Source organism: Myxocyprinus asiaticus, chromosome 50, assembly GCF_019703515.2.
Source record: "Myxocyprinus asiaticus isolate MX2 ecotype Aquarium Trade chromosome 50, UBuf_Myxa_2, whole genome shotgun sequence".
Taxonomy (NCBI): domain Eukaryota; kingdom Metazoa; phylum Chordata; class Actinopteri; order Cypriniformes; family Catostomidae; genus Myxocyprinus; species Myxocyprinus asiaticus.
Genome location: NC_059393.1, coordinates 9,305,873 through 9,321,577, shown reverse-complemented (window position 1 = coordinate 9,321,577; position 15,705 = coordinate 9,305,873). Strand labels below are relative to the sequence as shown.

Below are 15,705 nucleotides of genomic sequence, written 5' to 3'. Positions count from 1 at the left end.
ACTTCTTGACCTTCCACCTCTTCTTTTTTGTTCATTTTGGCATGTTTCTCTTTCTGTTTCTTCCTCCTTCTTTCTCCTCATCTTGCCATGTTTCGCTCCTCTCTTGTGGTAGAGTCACTGAACACAGTGAATTCCAGAAGAGAAGGATGAGACAAAATGAGAGAAAAAAATATTTAAGAGAGAAATTAAATAAAGCCATGCATTGAGAAAAAATACTGCAGTTTCTTTTTATTTCAACGATTCCTTTTGTGCATTATATTATAATATTAGCATACAGTATATATAATTTTCTAAACCAAAAGTTAAAAAACAAAAGCACTAAAGAGCAATGATTTTAGGGTCACAAACCAGATCAAAATTCAACTAAAAACACACATAAACTATCCATAATTTTTTTCCTTTATAATAAACAAATTATTTTCATAAGCATTCACCTAAACTTTAATGAAAGTTAATGAAATTAAACGTAAATGAAGTTCTGATGAACTGAATAGAACAGAACTTGTGTATATATATATATATATATATAAAAACACTTATAGATTGTAATATCTAAAAAACATTTTCTGATCACAAAATGCCAAAACAGATACACACATAAAAACAAACCTAGTGGTCAGACTTAACACAATCTTACTGTATTATGCCTTTAAATTCTGAGGTAATTCAACTGAAACTCTATTCTATTCTTAAATACTTTTAAGTTTAAAAAGGTGCTTATTACTTTTTCATTCTAATATTCATGGTGATTGAATGTATTTATGGACTGACAGAAAGACTCTGAACCAGTCAGAGTGCAGGGGAGGGGTTTTTTGTTGACTGTCAGTGAATCCGTGGTGCTGATTTGTCATTGGTGACTGTAGGGCGGAGCTTCACGGTGGCAAAAGGATTCGAACCTCTAGAAGACAGGAAGAAGAGAGAGAGAGAGAGCAAAATAATAGGGAAAGGGAGAGAAAGAAAAGTGATGGTACAGTAGTGGCTGGAGTAATAGAAAATAACCCTACATGAGATAGAGTATGTATATCAATGCAATACATTTAAATAAAAACATAGGAAATTATAAAAAAAAAAAAATTTTAATAGATTGTGCATTGTGACATTATTTAAAGCACATTTACCCCACAATGCTCATTATCGTTATACATCTGGAAGTTTAACTTTTGACTTGTTTTGTAATACACATTATTCTCAATGGTGATTCTCATTACAGTAAAAAATACTCTGAGACAGTGGTATTTTACAAAAATATTTACAAGGCAGCACAACAAATAATGAAATGGTGTATACATACTTTTACATTTAAATAATATTTAATTTTTGTTTACCTTTTTTTTTTATTTTTTTTTTTACTTTTTTGCATTACGGTAATGAGGATGAGATTTTGATGCATTATAGTAATTAGAAGTGGGAGCAAAACTTTGTACAAATATAATACGAAAATGCATTAACAAGAAAGTAAACTCAAAGACATATTTAATACCTGGGGAAAAGAGGATGCTCTGGTGGCTGTCCATGAACAGTTGACCTCTGCAGACATGGAGCAGATTTAAAATAAAACTCACATATATTCAAATTACAACTACAACATTTATGGACAACTGAAACATTTCTAAACCAAAATTTTAAACCAAGCTAAAGAGATCAAATGAAGCTCCCAAAAAGAAACTACTGGATATGAGTAATTATAAGTATTATAAGTAATTCCGACAGAAGCAGCAAATTCTTTTCAGTATATACACTAAAGCCAGCTAAACACTGCATAATTTTTGCAGTTCTTTGCGATATTTGCTTGTCAGATTGCACGATATGGCCCAACTTATATCTTAGGTAAAGCTCACCGAAGACTGTAAGACATGGACGTGCATCACATTTTTTAATTAAAATGGCGCCATGCAAACAAAGGCAAGCACTTTTGTCTGGATGGCAATTTTTTGTTTGGGAAAAACAAAACAAGTCCGAATGTGGCTGGGCGAAAGATGATGTCATGGTAACAGCAACTTCTCTGATTAGTGAATCTAACTTCAGAATTGTGGGTAGTGTAGTACTTCACTAGGAATTCACCATATTTAGGTTGGTCGTAGTTGCCGTGTTGACTGCATGATGAATTGCTGTGCTCCTATAGTTTATAGATTTGATTAGCATCTTACAAGTCACACAGCACGAATGTGGCCCAAGATTTAAGACACTACCAGAACGAAAAAAGAAATCTTGTAAGATTAGCAAATTTTTGTCTCCGACTGCAAAATCGTGGCAAAAATTGCACATTGTGGACACTCACCTCCAAACTTGATTCCACATTTCGTTCAGGAAGAGGAGAGTTTGGAAGGGTTGGAGCTGGAGGTGTGAGTTCATTGTAACTTTTGTGTTCCACTTTGCTCTCAAAATGAGATTCCGCCCTCCTGTCAGGCAGGGGAGATATCGGCCGAATGTCAGCTGATCCCCGGCGGAGCGGTGCAGCTGGGGGCGGGATTTCATTGTAGGTTTTCTGATTGGTCTTTCCCTCACTGGTAGACTCCGCCTTCTTGTCAGGGAGGGGAGATACTGGGCGAAGATCTGCTGAAGCCCGACGCATAAGTATTGCTGAGGATGTGACGTCGCTATAGCTCAAGGTGTCTGCAGATTCTGACTGGTTGGTTGGATCCAGGAGGTTGTTCAAGCTGTGGCTTCGGTGTGACGCCCCACTGAAAGGTTCAAGTCAACATCAAATGATATAATACGTCTAATCAAACAGTGAATCATTACAATTCAGCACAAACTCATGTTTACCTGGAGCCTAAGGGTAGAAAATCTTTAGTGGAAGCCACATAAGCAGCAGGAAACCAGCCTTGACTGAAAAAAAAGTTGATCAAAATGCATTTCACTAGAAATTATTTAATGAACACTATGAATTAGATGACAAAGGACCACATGCCATATACCATATTAGACTAATGACTGCATTTATGATGATATCAATGCATTTACTTCCCAATGACTAAATTAAGTCTTGAACATCATTAAAAATCAATAAAGCTTTAACAATAACACAAAAGCTACTAATGAACTCAATGTACTAGATGACAAAGGTTTAGTGCATTGGTTGATTGACTGGTGAGTAGGTGGCACGTCGCTGCTGTTGAAACACTTTCGAATGATTGAGCATTTACTACGAGCCCAATGTGGTCACACGTGTTTTAACCACCTCTGAATGGGGTTGAAGTGGAAAAATCTCAAAAAGTTTAGGACACCTGTCTTTAGCGTCATCCCATTTCAACTAGATTAGCTGAAACGCAATTTTGTAAACCAACTCTAGAATTGCTCACCGGAGGCTTGAGTCATGGCGTCCATACAGCCAGCCGTTCCGGGGTTCTGGTATGAGTACAGTCACCATGTCACCACGGGAAAACGGCAGCAGGACTGGATTGGATGAAGGGGGATGTGATACGATGGCCCTCATGGAGCGGCCACCACCAAGACCCAAAGACTCACCAACAGAACTGGAGCGAGAACGACTGGGGAGTGGAGACGGAGCTGTGGAGAGACATAGGGAAAGAAGAAATTTTGGCTGATCTTGATCTTGATTTAGTTGAGTCATAGCGGAAAATGAGGATGTACGTGAGGAGTCTCCAGACCTCTAGAGGGCACTCTGCCCAGTGGCACTCGGTCCATTTCTTTGTCTCCAGTCTGCAGCAGCGAGCCCAGAGAACTCCTTAACTGTAAGATACATCAAAAGACATACTTTTGTGGAGGGCGGGGTTTTGGAGAGATGGCATGTGGTTGAAGGAACGGTTTAGTTTGGTGACGGAAGTCTAGCGAAAGTTAGCAAAATGGATGAAATCGCTTACTGCACCTTTAAAGCTAAAGTGTATAATTTTTTCACTGTGAATCCTTTTTTTCTACATGGAAGCATTCACCGTTTTTCTTTTTTAGCAGTTCAGAAAAGTGATGGCTGAAGTGACTATGACTGTTGCCACTAGCTTTAGAACATTAGCCAACCACAGTCCAACACTTATGTGGACTGGAGGCATATTTAAAGTTACATACAAATTCACACAGCGTGGGGTAATGTTAAAGCATTCAACTCACATTTGTCTTCACAGAATCTTCCATTGTTGTCGTCACATTCACCATTAAAGGTGCACTCAGTAACTTTTGTTTGTGTCATCTTGGACTTATAGTGACACCTAGTGGTGTGGATGCAGCTTCACTCAAAATCAATAGTTCACAAGGAAGATCTAGTGGGGCAATGCCTCCCATTAGACCAGGCCATACTAAAATGGCATAGAATAGTTTAGAAGTATGCGACTTAGGACGTAGCTACAGTATCATGGCTGGTAAAAAAAATTCTCATTTCACCTGCCACTGACAGATGTGGCATAAAAGTACATTCCATACATGGAACCTGTGCATCACACAACCTCAAAACCCATCTGTTACATTGTGAGATCTTGGTAACGTCTGGGGAACCGGCCTTTGTGAAGCTAGCCAAAAAGGGCAAGAGAAAGAAAAGGATTATGGATAGATAGTAAATACTCCTCATTCTCATTATTCCAGAGTCACCTGAGCTTCTTGATCTGTTGGAGTGGGTGTTCGAGGTCTGGAACCTCTGCTCTCACTGACTCTTTCTTTCCATCCATCCGCTCTCTGCTGCAGGGACACCCCCATCTGTCAACACATAGGAAAGATGAGTGTGCACATCCAGTGCGCTGATAAGGTTTAGTTTGTAAGGTACTGAACAGATGGTCTATATGTGCATACTGCTAATGAACTCCAGTAGAAAGCAGCTGTACCTTGTTGATGAGGTACAGTAGCGACTGCGTAAGTCCGCAATGTTTCTCAGCCAAGAAACGATACCTCCTCTCTTCTTCTTTGAGAATTTCATGTTGGCTCTGTCTCAGGTACTGCATGTACTCACTGCCCTCCTGCACACATTCAGTATGTTTATATGCACAGTTATAATCGAGCTATTGTTTGTTTGTTTGTTTTTGCGCAGTTGAGCTACAGTCTTCATCTGTCTGTCCAAGTACACATAACATAATGTGTAATTGAACATTTTAAGAGAGGACGACCAATATGCGGGTTACAGTTGTACATCACCTCTGTCTTTTGGTGCATGCATTCACATGACGCAGAGGCCAATTGTGGTCCAATTAATGTGTAGACATGCTGGAGGAAGCCGAGCTACAATCGTATTATCTAGGTCTGTTAATCAGACTTCATAAAAATTCTCAGTTAGTCGTCATTCCAATAGTAATGTTGATTCCAATAAAGTCGAATATTATCATGTGGCTAAGCTAATGGCTTGGTTCTGTAATTAGCACACACTAAAAACACCACTCACAAATATTGGTTTAAATTGCAAATTTTTACTTAGGTGACAAAGAAGCACCATTACATTAGTACCTTAAAAGTAGTACATACAACTCGTGCTATATTCTAACAGAAATTTAAGTTGTTGGCATACGCTGAAATATGCCACATCCAGACTTGCCAGGTTGGCAAGTGCCATCAATGATGCTAAATGTCATTGGTTCTTGCATGTCTTGTAAGAAAGGGTTAACATCTGCTGGTAATTCTAATGACCTAGGTGACATATGAAATGAAGTTAACTCAATAAATAGAGATGGAATGCTCTGGCTCAGTTTTTGTTTAATTCAGTTCACCACAAGACTGGAGCAAACAGAAAATGCAATGGAAGTTTTTTTTTTTTTTTTTTTTTTTTTTTTAAATCAAAGGTGCCGGAATGCTGTTCCTGATCATTCAGATCCAATTTAAGCTGTGCTTGTAACCGAATGAGTCGCAGCAAATTTTAATTTTTAGAATGAGATTTTAGAGCTACTGTGAAACGGAAGTGTGGCATGGGGGGGCGTGGTCATGTGTCTGTCTGCTATAATGAGAGATAGGTGACGAGCCTTACCGCTCTCCCCCTCCCACAGAAAGACACATGACCATGCCCCCCATGCCACAGGAAGATTTTCATGGCTCTGCGAGTATTGACGCTGACTACCACCACTGGAGTCCCGAGTTCGAATCCAGGGTGTGCTGAACGACTCCAGCCAGGTCTCCTAAGCAACCAAATTGGCCCGGTTGCTAGGGAGGGTAGAATCACATGGAGTAACCTCCTCGTGGTCAGGATTAGTGGTTCTCGCTCTAAATGGGGCACATGGTAAGTTGTGTGTGGATCGTGGAGAGTAGCATGAGCCTCCACATGCGGAGTCTCCGTGGTGTCATGCATAACGAGCCACGTGATAAGATGCGCAGATTGACTGAAACTTGTCCTCTGCTACCCGGATTGAGGTGAGTTACCGTGCCACCACGAGGACCTACTAAGTAGTGGGAATTGGGCATTCCAATTGGGGGAAAAGTGGATAAAAAAAAAGAAGAAGAAAGAAACACACAGGTCTGACATGAGGGTAAACTAGATAGGTAAAGTTTGTCAAGACAAACTTTAAACTTGGCTTGACAAAGCTGAAAGTTTTACAAAAGAGAGATAGTCAAGTAGACCTTCAGATAAATCCTTCAGAAAGAAAATAGATGGATAGATTTTGTATTGTAACCTAAAGCCGTAATATGCCAGGCCTTGTGTGTTTGGTTACATTAGAATTTTTCGACAGTTGGAGTTTGAATTAACAAGCATTCCATTGGCCCGTTTGAACATTCTGTCAATGTAACTCGATTGGGATTTGTCTGATTTTTCTATCATCTGCTGTGTGAAAAACATTATTCCGGTCAGTTAGTAAAGATATAGCAATGCAAGTCAGAACAGTCTGAAGGTCTGTGCCTAGTTTGGTGGGTGTAACTTGAAAGCTGTCGGAGGAGTTACAATTGATAATATTGGTCCTGGTTTAGGAATTTTGGAAACACCCCAGACAAAGTCTGTAGGATAACAGTTTGTTGGCTTCGTCAAGCCAACATAATGATTACAGATCCCTTTAAAATGAACATTTCTGACATTTCTGATGCCAAAACTAAGTCTGCAATTTATCAGCCTACTACAAAACAATTGCTTTACAGTATCAGCAAGTTACTGGTGATTGAAATACTTCAAGTGGACGAAACATTGAAGACAATGGTAAATAAGTTTGATGGCACAGGGGACAGTGTTTTACAAAACCACAATAACATCAATGCAAACTAGCACACACAGATGCAGTTGTGGCATTACCAGCGAGTCTCTGAAAGCTCCACGTCTCAACTGTCTCTCCAGTGCTGCAGCCTGATTCCTCACCTCCAATTCATACACCCTACGGCTTCCCTACAAACATACACATATGCAATATATCAGCGAATACATGTCCATACACTCCTCTAAACAAACATATACAACCCACAACCACACACATCCAGACCCACTTCAATGTACTCCTCATCTAGCTTCACATTCTTGTCCATGGCCTGCAGAACCTCCACATGGAACCAGCGAAACTGGAACAGAACCAGCAAACAGATAAAAACAAGAGAGAGAGAGAGAGACGCTTACAGCAACTTCAAGGTATACATTTTATCAGCATGCATGTTTTTTAGGATTAAAATCCCATGACTTTGTTTGTTACTATTAGCGCCATGCTCTATCATTTGAGCTATAGGCACCTAATCTAATCTTTCAACTCAGGTCATGACCGTGTAAAGGAGTAAACTCCTTAACTTTCGCACAAAACCGGCAAGGATACTAGAAAGGGATGTGACGTAACAACTCATAACTTCAAATGGTGATTTAGTCAACTTTACAGATCAAATAAAACTATTTTTATTACTGAATAAAAAATGTAAGTACTTTTGTTCATTTTTACAAACAGTGGTATGAGTCGAAATGATTTTCAATGGTAATTGACAGCAAACCACAAATGGTGTCTATGTTTAAGCTGTAAGCTGTAGTCCTGTTAAGACATTGTCAGCTAATGGTATCAATACTGTATGAAGGTGCATTTCTTTATAGCTTGAGCATAAAGTGCTGGAAGGCTCATGAATTGTATTAGAAAGAATGATCTGAACCCACCACGCCCTCCACCTCAGCTGTCAGCTTCTGCTGCGTCTCTGATATCTCAATCAGCACATCACCTAGGAAACACACAAATAGATTAATTAAATAATTGATTATGGATGCATAATTAATAGGCTCAGAAATGGAAGACTGGGTTTGGGAGAGAGTGTTATTATCATTGGGATCAATGGCAGAATGTTATGTTTGCTCAATCGGTTGAGTCAGTTAATGCAGGTGGACCGTAACAAACTAATAGATTAACAGCAGTATTAAGGCATTTAGAGTTTAGAAAAACGTCATCTAATGAGTATATTTGATTTATTGCACAACACATATGCATAAAATATAAATTAAATAATTCAGTCGAACAGCTAATAATTATTTTTCATTTAATTTAATTTATTTTTTTAATTTTATCCCCTTTTCTCCCAATTTGGAATGCCCAATTCCCACTACTTAGTAGGTCCTCGTGGTGGCGCGGTTACTCACCTCAATCCGGGTGGCGGAGGACAAGTCTCAGTTGCCTCCGCTTCTGAGACCATCAATCCGCACATTTTATCACGTGACTCGTTGTGCATGACACCGGAGACTCACAGCATGTGGAGGCTCATGCTACTCTCAGCGATCCACGCACAACTTCGCACAAGCCCCATTGAGAGCGAGAACCACTAATCGCGACCACATGGAGGTTACCCCATGTGACTCTATCCTCCCTAGCAACCGGGCCAATTTGGTTGCCTAGGAGACCTCACTGGAGTCACTCAGCATGCCCTGGATTCGAACTCGCGACTCCAGGGGTGGTAGTCAGTGTCAAACCTCGCTGAGCTACCCAGGCCCCAATTCTTTTTAATTTGAAAATTAATTCAAAATTATGTAGTTGACAATTTATCATTAATCTTATAATTTATTTATTTTTATTTTTCTTATTATTATTATTATTTTTTTTATTCTGGCACTTTTAGCACTCTGGATGTCTAGAAAGTAAAGTCTTGATAAAACAGTTTTCACACTCACTAGTTTTTTTATTTGTCTACTAACAATGTCCAACAGTAGGCACTATTTTAAAAGCACTAGCGCTATACCATAAGTCATACACGCAAAGCCAATGGGCATGGCCATGAAGTTTTGGTATTTTCGTGCAAGCATGCACTAAGTCTAGACACAAGTGGGTTTGGCTAATTTGCACGTGCAAAGCACTAATGGGCTAGGTCAAGTGTGATTTAATACTGAGGTTTTTCTCTGGTTATTGTAGCATCTGCGTCCTATTATATAGTCCATTCCCTCAAGCACAAGCGATATAAACAAAGACAGCACATTCAAAAGTATTTGCTAGTATAAATGGGCGGTATGCAATTAATTAGAATAGAAATAAGACTTCTGTTCTTTTGTGCATTAACTGCGTCCTTGTAAAATGTCAGGAATATTATGACAGTGACACGCTCCTTTTATGCGCATGGAAAACGTGATTCTCGTTAGGATTTGGATGTATGCTCCGTTAAATTATAAGGAATGTAAGTACTATTAACCATTTTCATCTACTGACGCACAAATCATGGCTAGTATTAAATGTGATTGTATCAGCACGTACTTCATTTCTAACAGTTGATTAATTAGAAAAATTAGACCAAAAACATTTCTAACTTCAAATTAAACAAAAATATAATCAAAACAATGAAGTGGTCCAAAAAAAAATAAATAAATAAATAAATAAATAAATAAATAAATAAATAAAAACACACATACCAAATCCAAACATTTGACTTCCACTGACTTAAAAATCACTCTATGACAACAGGTGGAAAAATACTAATACAAATTAGATCATAAAAATTATTGTAAATTTAAACATAATAATAATAATTGAAAAATAAACCATGACCTATAGATTGTTTAACACAAATCTCATAAATTTTGTTTCATAAAATGCTACAACTCTGATTATCAGGGACAAAATTTGATGTTTCACTATATTTTCAGAGTTTGGACATGAACTTTATTAGCACCTGCTGGTGGAATCTCCAAATGCAGGAACTGAGTTTAAACTTTGCGCTGAAAACAGACGTGGTTCTGAAACGTCTTAGAGCAATAACCGATTTCTCACCCACGGCCACTTGCACTTTGCGCTGGCACGTAAATTACGCTTAGAATTAGCATTCTCATGAAAATTTTCATGCTGAAAATGGGTGCTAAGTGTAGCACTGCGCTTTGCGTGCTCATGAAAATAAAGCCCAGTGTGTGTACATGCATCACAGCAGATTTCTGTCATTTTTATGAAAGTTATGAAATTCCCACCACAGTGTCATTTCCAGCACATCTCAAATTTTGAATTGTGTTTAATAGAATTCAGTGGTGGAAATGACGCTGATACAAAATTCGATTTTTTATGTTTTTTAAATAAAATTGCATAATGGCAAATGGCATAATTTGAGAAATAAAAAGACTCCTTTGTCTTGCCATAGATAGCTAACATTTTATGTATCCTAAATACACAATTAAATAATATTCTCACACTGTTTGCATTATTGACGTCCAATAAAACTATTCTGATCACAACTGATTTTTATCGTAAATTTTCTTAGTGTTCTTCAAACATCACTTGTTCATCTCAAGTATGTTCTTCACTGACACTTTTGTTGACTTGGTAAACTAGTACACCAACTATACTTTTTTTTTGGTGTGGTGGAAATGACGCCACAACTGTGGGACAGTCTACATTTTTTGAAAATATTATAATACTTTTCACACAATAAATATTGAAATGGTTTATTTAGATCATCATAGTTTAAAACATGTAATAATTTGTATTTTTATAATCTGTTTTCATAGTTTAAGCCTAGAAAGCATTTGTGGGTAAAAAAATGACCCAGCGTTTAGTATTTACATTAAATTATCTTTTCATCTGACACTCCAAGTTTTCCTTAGTTAAAATGTCTTTTATCATGTGAAGTGACTTTTTTAACATTCAGTTAACGTTTTTTTTTTTTATTTTATTATAAGAGAGTTTGCATCATTACGCTTACAATTACAATGCATATGCGGGTCGTATATGACCCATATTTGTTTACTATGGTGTTCAATGCACGTAACACTGATATTACACTTGTAATACATTATCTTTTTTACCTGTTTTGTAATTAAATGTTAAATACCATGTTCACGTTCATATTAATGTGTAGTATGTATGCAATCAAGTTGTCATTCAGCTGATGCTTTTATCAAAAATCCTGTTTGTTTGAATACAAATCAACCCCTTGGACATAAAAGTGCCTGAAATTGAAGAAATTCTTTATAAAAAAAATAAAAAAAACCTGTAATACATAATTTTTTTTTTTTAAAACCTGCGATTAACTCATGACCTAGACCAAAAACAAGGTACCTTTTTTGTTAGTGTACACATCAATAAGTGCATTGTAATCGTGTGAGTAATGTGCTAAAGTGAAATAATGAATTTAGAGGGGTGAGAGAATGAGACCGTGCATCTATAATTTAAGTCTCAACGCTCACATTGCAACCTAATCTCTCTCTCGCATACAAACACACACATACACAAACCTGTCTTTTCACATACAGGTTGTATTGCCTGATAGTAACATTACAATTACATAATAATAACATTTTAATAACATATAAAAGATCATCAAAGCTATAACATTATCTAATTCATGCTCTTCCATTTACAAGCCTCTTAAAGTTTTGTTTTGGCATGCTTCACTGTTACAGCGTTCTGTGCGAACACCAGTAACGAAAACTCATTATGCGGGCACTGAGCCGAGAGCGTCGGTGAGCCAAATCTTGTGTTTTATGACAGAGCGAGGAAGCATCTGCCACTGGACACCGTTTGCTGAAACATCTAATGTCTGAAGATCCAACAACCTCTGATAGAGCCAGAAAAGACAGATTAAGACTCAAAAGACATCATGTCACACAGTCTTTCCAGGTGGCATTGCTTAGAGACACAAACACAGAAAAACACACACATTTTCAATCTTACCAAGTGGTCTGGACGACAATGTGTTGAGAGCTTGCTCACCCATTTTAGCAAGAAAACTGAAGTAGGCCTCACTCGTCAGTGCCAAGGCTTTGATACACACAGACACACACAAATATAGCTTAAATTACAGAAATAGCTTGAAACGTTCCCTGCTTAAAACAGCTGAAACCAGCCTAAGGTGGTTCGGTTATCTTCGCTTGTTTAAGTTGGTTTAGCCGTTTTCCCAGACAGATCAGTAAACTATAGTACCAAAATAAAACCCTCTCTAAAACCATCCAAACAGATCAGCCTGACCACTTGAGTAAGTTACCCAAAAAAGAAATCCAATACAAATTAAGTCTCTAAAAATTGTAATCAGATTACTTTACTTTTCCGATGAAGTAATCAGTAATCACATTATTAATTACGTAACTTTCTAAAACAGTTTTCAGATAAACATCTTTGTTTTTCTGCTCAACGACTTCAAAATATTGTCTGTATTTCCTACTTGTTCATTGTCGCACACCCTTCAGCTGTCACAGAAACACAAACGTACATATAAATTCATATTTTAAATGTATTATAAATTTAAAAAAATATTCTAGAGAAAGTAACCCAAGTAATTTACTTAAAAGTAATTACCCTTAATTGAAAGTCCGTAACTGTAATCTGACTGCAAGAATTCAAAATGTGCTTTGTGTGTTACTTTTTGTTCTATATTACAGTACTACTATGTAATCAGATTACACCTCAACACTGTTGTCCAGACTGGAAGACCAGCTAACCACTTTAGGTTGGTTAAAGCTTTTTTAAGTTTCAGCAGGGTATGTCTGTTATTCGATAAATATTTTGAAGTATTTCACCACACAAATTTTAATTTAAAGTTGTTTTACATTTAAGTGTCTAACTGTGAAAAAAAAATATGCTCACCTTGAAAAGCCTTGATATAACTGTTTCCTAAAGTAACCAGCTTTTGCAAACCGGGATTAAACTGATCCATGAGGTTCTGAAAAATCCCAAACAACATTAAACTGTCAATATCCATGCTGGGGTATTACAAAATATATAGTCAGGCAGTTAATATAGCACAATAAACCCCAAAAAGGCTATTCAGGATGCTGAGGGGTCTTGTATAACCCTGAAGGGGTTTATTTTGCAATAATGATAGGCTGACTGCACATTATCCCTCTTATTCAATAGTTACTTACCAAATAAATAAATAAATAAACAGACATAAAATATTGATATTGAGTTGAAGTTATTTCATTAAGGCCACATCCACACTAATCCATTTTAGTTTGAAAACTCAAATTTTTTTAATTTTTTTTTTTATCAACATCGTTGTTCAGTGTGGTAATGGAGAGCGTTTTTGAAACGCTCCATTTTCGGTGGAGGAAAATGCTGTTCTACAGTGGAATGGCATAATCATGGCAAAATGTATGTTTTCAAATGAAAACATACTAGTGTGGACATGGTCTAACTTATTTGTAGATTAGTTGAAGACCAAATCCACACTAATCCATTTTCGTTTGAAAAGTTTTCACTTTCCTAATGATATTGTTGTCCAAAATATGCAGTAAAAGAGCATCCTCAAGCAAACGTATACAATTTTAATGCGTATTTTTTATCCCAAAATGCGCATAAAAAAACTTTGATGGAAACATAGCTAGTGGATATGGTCTAACTTTCTTGTAGATTAGTTTAAGACCACATCCAAGCTAATCCATTTTCGTTCAAAAACTCAGTTTTCAGTTTCCTAACGATATTGTTGGCTATAGAATGCTGTAATGGAGAGTGTTTTTAAAGCGCCCAATTTTCAAGATGCATAACCAAGGGTGGGCCGGGGTGGGCCTGGACCCACCCAAATTAGACCCAGGCCCACACAGAATTGTACTGATTATTCTTTGACTTTTTTTATTGAGGCCCACCCAAAAGTAATTTCCTGGCCATGCCCTTGGCCTAAACATAGCGAAATTAACGTGTTTTCAAATGAAAATGCATTAGTTTGGACATGGTCTAACTTACTTGTAGATTAGTTTAAAACCACATCTGCACTAATCCATTTTCGTTTGAAAACTCAGTTTATAGTTTAAAAAGATGTCACTGTCCAAAGTTTGTGGTAATAAGATCATATTGAAATGATCCATTTTCAGTAGAGGAAAACACCATTCTAGTGTGGATAAGAGGCATAAACGTATTGAAATTAATACGTTTCCAGTTTCCAAATGATATCGTTGTCCAAAGCATGTGGTAATGGCGAGCATTTTCTAAACGCTTCTTTTTTGGTGGAGGAAAACAATGTTTTAGCATGGATAAGCGTCATAAACGTAGCGAAATTAATACTTTTTCAAATGAAGCATACTGGATGTTGATGAACTTACTTGTGCATTAATTTCGCTACGTTTATGCCACTCATCCACTCTCAAACGTTTCTCCACCGAAAATGGAGACTTTCGAAAGCGCTCCCAATGTCATGATGCTAGGAAACTGGAAAAGGAGTTTTAAAACTTAAAGGAATTAGTGTGGCTGCTGGAATAAAGGAATTTGATTGTCCAGGACAATTTAGCAGTCATTCTACATAAAACATTTGACCACAGAATACCAGAACTAACCAATCACAATCAAGTATTCCAAATAGCTATAATACTGTATATGACTGGCTGTAATAAAGTCTACAACAAATATGAATAATTTATGAGCATTCTGATTTGATCATAGCTTCAACAAGATTAACAGGCACTATGTAAAGCTGCTTTGAACGATATGTATCGCTAAAAGCGCTATAGAAATACATTAAATCGATTTGAGAATAAAAGACTCACATAATAAACACTCAGGGTTGATCTATGTAGAAGGTCACTGTTAGCACCAGACATCCTGCTTCTGTTCAAAAACACACAAAGCATGTATGAGCATGTAACATTCATTATAGAGCTAAATGTACATTAACTGAGAAACATTAAAGTAGTGGTTTGGTTGATACATACCTGTGATAGAGAAAGCTTTCACTTTTCACAAAGCTTTTTTTCCTTAGTGCCTGTTGCTGAGGTGCCAAACACGGTGTCTGTGTGTGATGGCACACTGTCCTTATCTATGGGTTTTTTCAGATCTTCGTTAACGTCTGTTACAGGCCGAGAGAGCGAGTGAGAGGAGATTGAGGAGTCCAAATTCGATACGGGCAGGAGTCTTGAATTATTTATTCTTTTCATGACAGAATGTAGAGAAGGGCCGCCGTCTGACAGGTGGGCAGGAGATACACACTTTAACTGAGAGAACAGCTGTAAAGTCGCTTCACCTGCTTACACCACTGACCTGCCTTAATGAGACACTCCATGACCAGAACCATGTCATTACAACCATGTAAAATATCTCATAGTTGCTGGTTAGACAGTAACAATCCAAGGCTTCATATTAAAAATGTACAGTACTTCATTTTGTTCATATATTTTCCAAACATTCTTATCTAATGGATATTTACCATGTTTACTCTTCTGTTAAAATGATAAATTAAGTTTTTAGATCAAACTTATGAAACTTCAGCTATTACATATAACTTATATTTGTAGAAGGTTTTGGGTCCAGAAATCTTAATGGAAGATAAGAAAATGTGAAGAAATTAATTTAAATATTACTTATAAAATATTACTTATACATATATATATATATATATAAAATATATTTACAACAAATATATTTTATTAAATATAATTTTTTTTGTTTTTGATGTACTACTTTGAATTACTAGATTGGTTATTTCACTCTTCTTTTTTTTTTT

The 15,705-nt window shown here is 36.9% G+C and overlaps 1 protein-coding gene across 2 annotated transcripts; it reads right to left on the bottom strand.

The window, feature by feature from the left end:
* Positions 1-221: 221 nt before the first annotated feature.
* baiap2l2b (BAR/IMD domain containing adaptor protein 2 like 2b) lies at positions 222-15,654 on the bottom strand. Of its 2 annotated transcripts, XM_051694884.1 has the most exons (15): positions 14,918-15,654; positions 14,753-14,813; positions 12,861-12,936; positions 11,952-12,038; positions 7,976-8,037; positions 7,333-7,404; positions 7,145-7,234; positions 4,770-4,901; positions 4,540-4,644; positions 3,612-3,693; positions 3,303-3,510; positions 2,767-2,829; positions 2,279-2,681; positions 1,481-1,527; positions 222-898 (listed from the first exon to the last, which is right to left on the bottom strand). In XM_051694884.1, exons 2-15 carry the CDS (start codon positions 14,804-14,806, stop codon positions 823-825), a joined length of 1,557 nt encoding a protein of 518 aa, XP_051550844.1. In that variant the 5' UTR covers positions 14,807-14,813; positions 14,918-15,654; the 3' UTR covers positions 222-822. The 2 variants fall into 2 exon arrangements, with proteins under 2 accessions (XP_051550844.1, XP_051550843.1); XM_051694883.1 differs by lacking the exon at positions 14,918-15,654 and having other exon boundaries at positions 14,753-14,874.
* Positions 15,655-15,705: the final 51 nt, after the last annotated feature.